The sequence below is a fragment of the Labeo rohita genome, chromosome 16 (genome assembly GCF_022985175.1).
Source record: "Labeo rohita strain BAU-BD-2019 chromosome 16, IGBB_LRoh.1.0, whole genome shotgun sequence".
In the NCBI taxonomy this organism is placed as follows: domain Eukaryota; kingdom Metazoa; phylum Chordata; class Actinopteri; order Cypriniformes; family Cyprinidae; genus Labeo; species Labeo rohita.
The window spans coordinates 17,043,759-17,057,079 of NC_066884.1; the positions used below are offsets into that span (position 1 = coordinate 17,043,759).

Consider the following 13,321-nt stretch of genomic DNA (forward strand, 5'->3'; position numbering starts at 1 on the left):
ACCCAAACATGAAAATTCTGTTGTTAAATACTTGCGTCGTTCCAAACCCGCAAGGCCTTTGTTCATCTTCAGAACACAAATTAAAATATTTTCGATGAAATCTGAGAGCTCACTGACCCTGCATAAACAGCAACACAACAGACACATTCAAAGCCCAGAAAGGTAGTAAGGACATTTTTAAGTAGGCCATCGTTAAAATAGTCCAAGAGAAGAAATTGTTGAATAAAGTTGTTATTTTTGTTTTCGTAGTTGTCGGTGCCAATAGCCAATTGTCCCAACATATGGTGCAGTTGCGCCTCGGGTGTCCTGAGATCGAATCCTGCCTCGTGGACTTTTCCCGATCCCATCCCCCCTCTCTTGCTCCCACTCACTTCCTGTCTCATCTCCACTGTCCTTTCAAAGAAAAATGAAAAAATGGCCAAACAAAAAATAAAAATATATATTGTTTTCGTAGTTTTAGAAAATTAAGGGACTATTTTAACAATGTCCTTACTACCTTTCTGGGCCTTGAACATGTCAGTTGCACTGCTGTCTACGCAGGGTCAGAAAGCTCATGGTTTCCATCAAAAATATATTTTTTTGTGTTCTATTTGTGTTCCAAAAATGAAAGGTCTCACGGGTTTGGAACGACTAGAGGGTGAGTAATTAATGACATAATTTTCATTTTTGGGAGAACTATCCCTTTAAATATAAATTATTCATTTTACATTTTTTTTAAACAATCATTGGTCAGTGCATTTTGGGTTTCTTCTTATCTAAATCAAACTCAGATTAGTCATTTCCAGGTCACTAATCAAATACACAAAATAGTTCACTGGCGCGTACAGCTATTCTGGTCATTACAATATCCACGGTGTGGCTCTTAATGGATGTATCTATTTAAATTGGTCAATGTAATGGAAACAGAAACCTTTCTTACAAGACTCCATAAAAGTCTTGAGTCACTTGTTCAGCCTGACTAACCAGTTTTTCTCATATTTGTTGTGCACACAAGAATAATATTCTTCATTTCACTGTCAGCTCTTCTGCTGTGATGAGAACAAAGGTAAAACCTTTTTCCCTTTTTCACCTCACTTATTCATTCTTTCACAGATAGCTAATGGCTTCTAAAAGCTTGTTGAAAAGCGCTGTAAATGTATGGGGTGGTAATCTTGTCATTTTTAAAAGCATCATCCATTAGCTTGATCTTGGTGCCACAAAAACACATTAATACAAAGTTGAAGATGGAAGTCATTTTATTAACCTTCTCGTATCATTTAAATGGTGCGGTAACTAATTCAGACCAAAAGTGACATTATTTCTAAATATTTTAGGCAGGGTTATGAGCAAGAGAGTGCAGCGATGGCAACATGTGAAGCAAGTGAATTTGGTAAGTTCCCTGATTAAAGCATTTCAATTCTTGGTGTTTTCTAGCATTGGGATTTTGTATTTAAGAAAAGTTTAAATCTAAATGTCTAGATCTATAGTCAGCAGGGAGCAAGACATCATGTTTTTGATATTAGGAATGCATTGTCTCTTATTGGCAGGAGTCCAGTTTCTCTTTGATTTGAGGATTGTGTTATTGGGAAACAGAGCAGCGGGGAAATCTTCTTTGGCAAACCTAATAACAGGTCATGCAGAGCCTCATCTAAGGAGAACGGCCCAGAGTGTGAAGATGCGTGGAGATTTTGCCGGAAGGCAGGTCACTGTAGTTGATACGCCGGGCTGGTGGAAGAACTACCTTGTAAAAGAAACTCCTGAATTTCAAAAACAAGAGATTGTGCTTAGTGTAGCTCATTGTCCTCCTGGGCCCCATGCGGTTCTGCTGATCATACGTGTCGATGCTTTATTCAAAGAAAAACACAGGAGGTCCGTGCAGGAGCACGTGGAACTTCTGAGCGAGAGAGTGTGGAATCACACTATAGTTGTGTTCACATACAGAGACCAGCTACAAGAGCAATCTCTAGGAAAGTACATTGGAAGTGAAGGAGAGGCTCTTCTGCTCTGGCTAGTGGAGAAATGTGGACACAGATATCATGTTCTTAATGCTGAGAGAGCCACCGGTACGCAGCTTACGGGGTTACTAGAGAAAATAGATGCGATGGTTCTGGGAAACGGTCGCTGTCATTTTGAAATGGAGAGAAAATGGTTGCAAAAGGTAGAAGGAACGATGACGAAGAGATACATGAGAGCCAACCAGAGGAGGAAGATGGTACAAGAACAATGGGAGATGCCACTTGTACGGCAAGGTAAGAACCAGGGGCCGGATTCAGTACGATCCTTCTAAGAAGGATAAATTCTGATAAGTTCTTAAGTGTTATTCCTGAAAAATATTTTCTTAAGAGCATCTTTTTCTTCCTCTTCTAACAAGAACATTTAAAACAACTTGGAGGGGATTTTTTGGAACATTCTTTTCAGTAATTTAAATTCATTCTTGAAGGGTTAGTTCACCCAAAAAAAAAAAATTCTGTCATTACTTAGCCTCATGTCGTTCCAAAGCCATAAAACCTTCATTCATCTCTGGAACACAAATTAAGATATTTTTGATGAAATCCGAGAGCTTTCTGACCCTGCAATACAGCAATGCAACTACCACATTCAAAACCCAGAAAGTTAGTAAGGACATCATTAAAATAGTAATTAAAACGTAATTTTATGAAGCTATGGAAAAATTACGGTTGTTGCACTGATTTCACATGGACTAGTTTAATGATGTTCTTACTACCTTTCTGGGCCTTGAACATGCCAGTTGCATTGCTATCTATGCAGGGTAAGAAAGCTCTCATATTTTATCACAAATATCTTAATTGTAAATTCCAAAGATGAACAAAGGTCTTACAGGGTTTTTTTTTTGTTTGTTTATTTGTTTGTTGTTGGTTAACTATCCCTTTAACAAATGTTTTTGCAATATTACATATCATATAAACTTCGTTGTTAAGTTACAAAAGAACTAGAAAGTAGCAGTTAAGAGGAATTTCATTCTTAATGTTTTGTGAATCAGGCCCCAGATAACCACTTTTAAAGGAATAGTTAACTTAAAAACTATAATTCCCTCATTATTTTCTCTCATTATCATTATCTTCGTTTTGTTCCAGATCTCTGATTATTCCCTCCATGCAAGGAGAAATTCTAAAGACTATGATGGCTTCTTTTTTCCCATTTAATGAAAGTGAATGAGATCTGGGGCTATCGAACTCCAAAAATACAAAACATATTTATATTTAAAGTATTAATGATTTGAACATCTTTTAACATGTTAAAAGTCCAAGTTTTAAATTGACTTAAAAGTGCAATGATTCAGATTAGCCAGATTTATAATAAACCAAATTTTAAGTCATTAAGTTTTCCTCTCTGCTGCAACTTTCAAATATGTGACCCTGGACCACAAAACCAGTCATAATCTTAATGGAACATGATCTTTACTTAATATCCTAATGATTTTTGGCATAAAAGAAAAATAGATAAATTCGACCCATACAATGTATTTTTGGCTATTTCTACAAATAAACCCGTGCAACATAAGACTGGTTTTGTGGTCCAGGGTCACTTATAATAAACTACAAAAAAAAAAAGAAAGAAAGAAATGTAGATGCCCAAAACCTTTAGTTCTCCTAGTGACAAAATAAGGCTACGTTCACACTGTCAGTTATTGGGATTGACAACCGCATTTACTTGCATGTGTGAGTCTCGAAATGTCTCGTTCACACTGCAACTTACTAGCTTTTCGAATACTATTAGAGACTTTAAGCAGCAGTTACTGTCTGTATGATCGTCCAACGGGAATCAAGCCGTATTCTTTACTAGTAACCATAGCAAGAGTGACCAAAGTAATGTCAAAGATGGCGACGTCCATAAAACTTAAAGTTTTATCACTTTCTGACACGACAAGAGTCCAGACGAGCCGCGAAATCGTTCATCAAACCTTCATTAACCGACAGCAGCTTTTACATTTGGGTGAAGGGCATAGCATTTGAGCCGCGGACGGAACATGAAACTGACGAGAGAAACTCTCTCGCACTGAATGACGTGATGGACAACTAGTTGTTCAGTCCTGTTCCGTTCACACAGTGCGTGTGTTCCGAGAATGCGGTTGTGAGTCCTGAAAATTTACGGGTGTGAGTTCATTATATAATGTGGTTGGAACCGAAAAAAACAGTGAACGTAACCATATTAGGGACTCAAATACAGGGCTGACAACCGTATTCTGCTGCAGCTGACACAAAATGTCTTAAATGCACCATATTTGAGCTACAGCGGATTGAAAATTTCTTCTTTTTTGTTCTATAAAGAAATGAAAGAGTTTGGATATTGATATTTGATTTTACTTGGTCTTGTTTTTACCAGGTCACAAACATGTCCACATTTCTAAGATGAGGCTAATAATGTTGGGTTTCCGAAGAGCTGGGAAGAGTTCCGCTGGAAACACCATTTTGAGTATGGCGACATTCATCTCGAAGAGAACCACCACATCTTTGAGAAGACAAGGGGAGGTGGACGGGAGACATGTGACTATAGTGGACACTCCAGGCTGGTGGAAGTCTCTCTCAGTGGCTGACACTTCTGAACTGGATAAAGAAGAGATTTTACTCAGCATGTCTCTCTGTCTACCTGGACCACACGTGCTTCTGCTGACCCTGCGTGTAGACGTGTCATTCACAGCAGCAGAGAAGCAATCAGTGGAGGAGCACATGCAGCTTCTTGGTGAGAGAGTGTGGGCTCATACCATACTGCTGTTCACCCATGGAGATTGCCTGGGGGACGTGACCGTCGAAGAGTTCATTGAGAGTGAAGGGGAAGCGCTACAGTGGCTACTCGAGAAATGTGGGAACAGGTATCATGTCCTCAACAATGAGAACTGGAATGATAGCAGTCAGGTCACAAACCTGCTGGAGAAGACAGAGAAGATGGTGGCACAAAATAAAGGCCGTTATTATGAAACTGACCTTAAGACACTGAAGGAGGTGAAGCAGAAACGGAAAGCAGTGGAAAAGAAAGCAAAGGCAAGAGCAAAGAAACAAAGACAGATGAAGAAGATGAACAGTGCAGTGAAGGGTAAGATACTAGTTTTACACACTTAAGTCAATATGAGGTTTGAACACCATTTTGCTTCCATAATATGACGTTTCTGATTCAAACATGATATCCAATGAGAAAAAAGCAATCAAGGCATAGAGATCATTACAACTGAGCTTTTCATAACTACAGTGAATGAAGTCAGAGCAAATGCTAAAAATAAATAAATAAACCTTTAACAGCTATTTGGATTTTGGTTCACATCAACAAATAGCTGATACAGAATACAGTGCATGCATAATTATTAGGCAAGTTAATGTTCTGATCACATTTTTTTTCTCCAAGCATAGTTTACCAATTCCAAATCACATCAATTTTAAAAACTATTCATTTGTATTTAATCATTTATAAGTGATTTATAATTGTCCATGAAGTCTGGAAGTGAAAGACTTCTTATATTCAGATTTTTACAGATAAAATTGGCTAAAAAAGAGATTTAACTCAGACTGAAAAGTCAAAAATTATTAAATGCCCATGAGAAATATTCAAAACTAATGATTAAATAAGCAAGCTGAAATGTTGATGTTTCAACTGCATTTGCAAGAAAATCTACTTTTACCTTTCGGTGCATCTAGCACAACTGTACTGTTTGTACAAGATCAGCAAATGGTAACTAAAAAAGGAACAAGAGCACATCAGTTAAAAAAAGACAAAGGGATGATTCAGAGGAAGATTGTTGAAAATATTACAATACATGCAATATTGTGGTGTTGGAAGAATACAGAGTTCAAACTGCAAATTGAGTTTGTTCTTTTGTGGATTTTTATGTTCTCACTTTGTCTTTGAAAAACAATGTTTAATTTTGATGAAAAAGTTCTGGCGTCAGTGTGTCTGCGAAGAGTTCAGTGTGCATCACAGAAGTGCTGTGTCATTCGAGCTGCATTATTTATTATACAACACTTTCGAGTTGAGTCTGAGTGCTTGTTTGTGTGTACAAGGCTTTGGGAATGTGATATTTGATAATGAGCTTGAAGTAATATGTATAGATTTGTTTATATTAGTCATAACTTCTTGGGTAAAAATAAATTTTACAAAACATTTGCCATTTCAAGCAAATTCCTCAAAGTCAACATATGTTATGAAAATAAAATTCTTGAAAGTTCTTGAATTATGGTTTCTATGGAAGCCTGCTTCACTGAGTAAAAACAATTATGGATTTGCAATGTAAATTAGGGAGTAGAATTGTGAAAAAAGGAATTGTGAGATATATGTTTGATATCTGTTATTTGTTTGTGGCAGAAATGGGGGTGGGCGATATTCCATTTAGACACGATTAACCAGTAGAAATATGTCAACTGGTAGAGATTTTGGACTGTCGTTTCCATTGCGGTTACACATTCACGTGACATTGCTGTGCTACGTGGTCACAAAAATGTAACTTTTGCACACATTTTTAAGCATTTTGATTTAGAAATGAGTGATTTTGAGCCATTGAAATGCAATCAGCAGTGAAACAGTGAAAAATAAACAATTTGGCTATTGTCTGAGAGACTGTTTCTTGAATGGTTAAATACACACACTTGTACGTGTCAAAATGCCAACTTTGCAAGTACCCTCATAAACACAGTAATTTAGGTCTTAAGTAAAAGCAAACAGCTGACAAAGAAAACGTGTGTAACAGTATATTGGATGCGGGCAGCTCTTAAAGTGACAGCAGTCTAATATTTCTCCTGTCTGTCATTCATGTTAATCAAACAACAAAAGAAAGAAAATGTCTCACTGCTCTGGACTACATCACTTTTGTAACTTTAATAAGAAGAAATATTTAATTTACATAGTGAAGAATATGCAATTTTTTATGCATTTGATTACTTTATACAATGTATGTAGAATTTCTTATTTATTTGTTCTACTGTAGTTTTTTGTCCTATTGCTTGTAATTAGTTTCTTATTCTTATTTAATCACTGTCTGTTTACTTGTCTTCAATGAGCTTTTTTTTTTTTTTTTTTTTTTTTTTTAATTAAGGCTGGTATTAGTTTTTGTGGGATATTGACACTGGTGTCAAGAATTATGAAATTTCTATGGTTTCAAAAATGTTGATATCATAAAGACCTTATTTAAAGCAAAAATAACTACCTACAAGTAAAAAAATTACTCATATCGTGATTTAAGATTTTGGACATATCGCCCACCCCTAAGAAGAAACCATAAATCAAGGACTTTGATTTTTTTTTTTTTTATATACATTAAATTTCAATAACAAAAAAGTTTTTTTTTTTTTGCAAATTTATATCCTGCAATACTGACTTCTGAACTCAAAAAGGTAAGAAACAAATTTCATATTATGAGATATAAGCTCAGAATTGGAACTCAAAAACTTTTGATTATCTTGTTTGTTTTGTTTGTGGCAAAAACAGGTTTCCATAGCTTTCAGTTTATTCATAACAATCAAAACATTTTTTTTTATTTACTGGGACTTTTGACTCTTGAATTGGAGCGACATGTATTGAAATGATCAACCCAGACTCAAAACACGGGCCTCTATATACATTTCTGCAACACCATGATTACGTACGGTACTGCAAGTACCTTACCGCACTGTTCATTCATTAACTGAAAACAGCATAGACCAAAAGATCGATTGGGATTTAATAATTGATATTAGTTCATAAAAATGAGAATCTATTAAAATCGAAAAGCGTATTTTGTTGTTTTTAGTTTTCTCCATTGTCAGTGAGGTGTGGTGTTGAACATGAAGTGACGCACAGTCTCTGTTTATCTGTTCTCTTCATAAATAAATAAATAAATCCGTAAACCGATATGCTTGACCTGTAAGTTCATGATTAAAAATGAAAATTCAAATATCCAGGGTTATTTCCGCTAAAGGTTATTTCCCCGTGTTGGAAATATCCCCCACACCAAACCCAACCCTAAACCTACCCAGTAGTGCAAAAGTGATATAAAAACGCATTTGCTGATGCAGCCGTGCTATTTTAACTTCCTTACGCGGATTAGACTGTTTTGACGAACCGTAGTTTCACGGGGTTTGTACCGGAGCTCTTTATCACTTAAGTGCAACGCTGTATCGCGTGAGCTACCGAGCAAACCTGAATTAGAAAACTCATGCATATGAAGCTGTATATGTGACGACAATGTTCAAATCGTTTTCAAATCGCACAGGATGTTAAAATTGTCTTGAAGTCATAACATCATATTCTGCAAGTAACTGTGTGAAAATTAGGCTTATTAATCAAAACTCTAAACCTGTAACTTTGTGTGAAAAGGAATAAACATTGTTGGATTGTTTCTATGAAGGATGGTGGCTTATATTAAAAATCTGTCAGTAATCTTTTTTTTTCTTTGTATCTTTAGATGTTGGAAAGCATTTCTCAGAATTTTGTCTTGTGCTGCTGGGTTATGGAGACTCTGGAAAGAGTTCAACAGGGAACACCATCCTCGGCAGACAGGTGTTTGGGTCAAGAAGAACAGCCCAGTGTGTTCAGAGACATGGAGAGGTGGGAGGACAGCAGGTCAGCATCATAGACACCCCTGGCTGGTGGAAGCATCTGCCCATAGAACAAACCCCTGAACTAAATAAAGACGAAATTACACAGAGTGCATCTCTTTTAACTTCTGGACAGGTCGCTTACATTTTGGTCCTCCGTGCCGACTGTTCCTTCAAAGAGCAGGAGCGGAAAGCGGTGGAGGATCATTTGAGGCTTTTAGGCTCCACGGTTTGGGATAACAGTATAGTTCTGTTCACTTTTGGGGACCTGCTAGGAGACAGAGCCATCGAGCAGCACATTGAATGCGAGGGAAAAGCTCTGCAGTGGCTTGTTGACAGATGTGGAAACAGATATCATGTTTTCAATAATAAGGCCAAGGGTGAGAGCCATCAGGTCAGAGAGCTGCTGGAAAAGATACAGGAGATGATAGCGGCAAACAGCGGGTGCAATGACAAGGACATGCAGGTGCTGCAAGAGGTGACGGAGAGGAGGAAGGTGGAGGAAGACAGAGCAAACACCAGATCGAAGATGCAGGGACAAAAAGAGGAAGATGAATCTGATGATGTATTTGATGACGGTGAAGATGATGAAGTCATATGGGAGTCGAGAGCGTGGAGATGGACGACTGCCGTGTGAATGTATGAGGGAAAATGTTGTGGAAATCATTTTTATAATCAGTGCTGTTTTGTTGTTGAATAGAAATATCTAAACATCCTTGAAACAATAGACACTTATTTAACAATTAGTATTATTATAAATTGTTACTGGGCTTATTATTATTATTATACTTATTTTTCAGATAATATGTGAATTTTTTTCACTTTTATTTGATATTTTACATTATGCATAATTGCATATCATGTCTTATTATGTAAACATTTCAAGTAATATTAAAGCTTAAAGCTAGCGGGGGAAATTCTATATAAAATTCTATAATATAATTATATATAAATATAATATAATACATATATTAATATAATAATAATCATAATAATAATAATAATCATATTTTAAAAGTTAATAAAAAGTATGAAAAATATAATAAAAAGTTTCTGTGAACATAATATATGTGTGTGTACTGTATATATTTGCATGTATATATATGTAAGAAAAATCTGTTGTTTATATATTAAATATATGAATATATACAGAAATATAAATAATAGGAATACATAAATACATGTTAATATTTTTAAAACAAATACTGTATGTGTATGTCTTTATATAGTGTACATAATATACACTGTACACATATTATATATAAAAAAAACTTTTATATATATATAATAATTATTATATACATTTATATTTTATATTTATATACTTTTTTGTTATAAGCAGCATACATCTAAAAAAAACAGTTACATTTATGATTAAAACAAGAAACAACTACAACTGTATATATCTATGTTTGCCAAGTATATACATAAAAAGTTTTTGCAGTGCATTATTTTTAAAAACATTGCTTTTTAAACATGAGATGGTGTCATTTATACTTCAAAAAGGCATTTTCTAAGCATGCAATATATATCTGAAATATGTAGAGGGCACTAGGCTCTGTTTTTAAAATGTAGAAATGTGGAAATGTCTGTGGAAAATGTATTCCTCTGGAAATCCGCTGCCATATCTTTACTCTCCTAATGCACAGACCCCTTAGAGACGAGAATATTAAAATTTGATACATTTGCACAACACATTGCTGTGGGCAAGTGGCACACATTCAGGAGGAATATGCAAATGAGATGCCACAGCACAATATTTCCAGGGCAAAAATAAACAAAAATAAACAACAAAACAAATAAATAAATGACAAACAACATCCAAGGGGAAGAACGGCAAGAGGAAGTAATGCTAATGCAAGTTACTGTTGTGCTGTAATGACTGTAACGACTGTATTGTTTCCGGTAGATGAAGTGAATGTCATTAGAAGAGGCAGTTTTCAGTCAACAACACTTCATACAGCCAGCGGCATTGATACTTCTGTTCATCATTCACTGTTTGGAGGATGTCTGCCCGTCACTCATATTCACACGTACAGATACAGTCATTGTGAGTTGTTTCCATCTTTTGTCATATGAACCTTTCAGTGTAGCTATACCACTCAAGGGTATTTATTTGCTCAAGGATCATGAACTCTGTGGCAGATTCATCCACGAACAGCTTAATCAATCGTAACTAGACAATTTGTTAAAGGGTCAATCCTTTCTACTTTTCTGGACCTTCAGATATAATAAGTTACTTTGTTGTTTGCCATTGAACTGAATAATACACTAATATTTGATTGCTATTCAGCAGACGTTGGTTTCTTTGGAGGTGGGGTGAATAAAGGCCTCCTGTAGCAAATTGATGCTTTTGTGTAAGAAAAATATTCATGTTTGTGACCCTGGACCACAAAACCAGTCTTAAGTAGCACGGGTATATCTGTAGCAATAGCCAAAAATACACTGTATGGGTTAAAATTATCGATTTTCCTTTTATGCCAAAAAACATTAGGATATTAAGTAAAGATCATGTTCTATGAAGATATTCAGTAAATTTCCTACCATAAATATATCAAAACTTAATTTTTGATTAGTAATAGGCCTTACTAAGAACATCATTTGGACAACTTTAAATGCGATTTTCTCAATATTTAGATTTTTTTGCACGCTCAGATTCCAGATTTTCAAATGGTTGTATCTCGGCAAATATTGTACTATCCTAACAAATCATACATCAATGGAAAGCTTATTTATTCAGAAAAAAAAATGAAACCCCTATGTTTTGTGGTCCAGGGTCACATTTAAAACATAAAAATCACTTTTCTCTAGCTTGTAGGACGTTGGCATTGCTCATGCGCCGGTTAGTCTCGCAAAAACCAACGTTTGTTTACAGGAGCAAATGAAGGAGTGTTTCCTTACTTTATCAAAGGAAAACCAGTCTCCTTTTGGCTTATATCGAAATCCTACAACATTTTACTTTACAAATCCTCGTTTTGTACTTCTAATTTGTGACCGTTGTTCTGTTCTCACAACGTGTCTGCGTTCGTCACGTCTGAGGGGCATATGCACAATTTCGATGTCCTACGTCATCTGCCTAGAGCAGCTTCTGTGTACGACCAGTTGGTGCAAGCTAGATTAAAGTAATTATTAAGTATTACATATGGATATTTTTCATACAAAAATGCATCGATTTGCTACAGGAGGCCTTTATTCACCCCCTGAAGCCGTGTGAGGCACTTTTTATCATGGATGGATGCACTTTATTGGACTTGTTTTGGACTGCTGAAGTTTCTGTTTGTATATGATATGACGGTAGTTTGTCTAAAAACTACCGTAAATGCTTCTGAACTGACTCTCAGAGCACTTCTAGAGATTATGTTAATATGTACTCATATATTGAGGCGGCAGAGGCTGAAAAGACCTTGAAGAGGCTGCAAGGTCACGGACGTTTATGTGTCTAGAAAACAAAACCGCACGTCTGCACCATTCATTCATTTTTCATTTTTTATTTACTATTTTTGTGGGTTTATATTCACAGACATTAGTCCATACCACGTTTTGATTTGATCAGCCAAAATTTGGCAAATTCCGTGACATTCCGTGTTCTACAGTAAATTCTATTTTATCACTGGATTCTGCGATTCTGTCTGCGTTTTCATAGGGCCCTATAAATGAGCACAAGGGTGCCGTTGAAATACATTAAATAACAACAGAGCGTCTTCGAAAGCCCTCTTTTATGCAGAACCACTTTCTTCCACCACAGATTCAAATCTAAGATTGACAGTTTAACAGCTGAGCCCAAGCCTCCGTTACTAATTCAAAAATGTCACTTTAGAACAGGGGTACCCAAACTCGGTCCTGGAGGGCCAGTGTCCTGCAGAGTTTAGATCCAACTTGCCTTAACATCTCCAGGGAAGTTTCTAGTATGCCTAGAAGGAGTTTAATTAACTGGTTTAGGTGTGTCTAAATGGGGTTAGAGCTAAACTCTGCAGGGCACCAGCCCTCTCAGACCAAGTTTGGGCACCCCTGCTTTAGAACTAGTAATGAAGGAACGGTGAGTTACTTCAGTGAAAGCTCACTGTATTACTGCATTAAAAGCTCACTGTATTATCTATAGTAGAGTATCATGAGAGAGAGATGTATTGGGCGAGTGTGATACTTGCATTTGATACAGCATTCATTCTTCAGATCAATACAATATTCACAATAAAACATCAGTTTGAATGTACGCTGAGGAAAGCGTCATTTCTGTCGTAATGTTAATATCCTTTCATCTGCATTAAGCTGATGTTGAAACAAAAAAAACTTTATGTATTAAATGTCATTATTATTTATATAAAAAAATTATGTATTGAATAATAATATTTAATAAACAACAACAACAGCTATCATAAAAGTTGCTAAGCAATTCAGTCAAAAGTACACACTCTCTGATATACAACACTGAATTAACATACACATGATGAGATTTTGCCAAAATGATTTGCTCTGAAACAAATAATAGATGATGAGACCAAAGACTGGCCATTAGATTTGCCCAAAACGAATTATATCTTATGTTTAACCACTATGGAGACATCAGAGTCAGTGGAAAATTCCAGAAGATCCGGCCAAGCTGAGGCTTCTCTCTTGGGTTCATGAGCGCTGAATGGCCGCTGATGCCCTAGAGGTCACACATTTTTCAGACGTTATCTTTATTAACAAACTGCATATTTAAACTATAAACAAGTACATTCTCGTATGAAAACCTCTTAAAACTATTAAATATATATTATTAGAAATTTTATTTTTAGGTGGACGATTGCTTTACAATGACATCAGTAAGTTTAAGCATTTTTGGA

The 13,321-nt window shown here is 35.9% G+C and overlaps 1 protein-coding gene across 1 annotated transcript; it reads left to right on the plus strand.

Annotated features, from left to right (window-relative positions):
• Nucleotides 1-1,020: 1,020 nt before the first annotated feature.
• Nucleotides 1,021-9,405, plus strand: LOC127178220 (GTPase IMAP family member 8). The gene is made up of 5 exons (XM_051130948.1): nt 1,021-1,045; nt 1,314-1,369; nt 1,527-2,228; nt 4,324-5,031; nt 8,366-9,405. The coding sequence occupies exons 2-5, from the start codon at nt 1,342-1,344 to the stop codon at nt 9,133-9,135; spliced, it is 2,208 nt and encodes a 735-aa protein (XP_050986905.1). The 5' UTR covers nt 1,021-1,045; nt 1,314-1,341; the 3' UTR covers nt 9,136-9,405.
• Nucleotides 9,406-13,321: the final 3,916 nt, after the last annotated feature.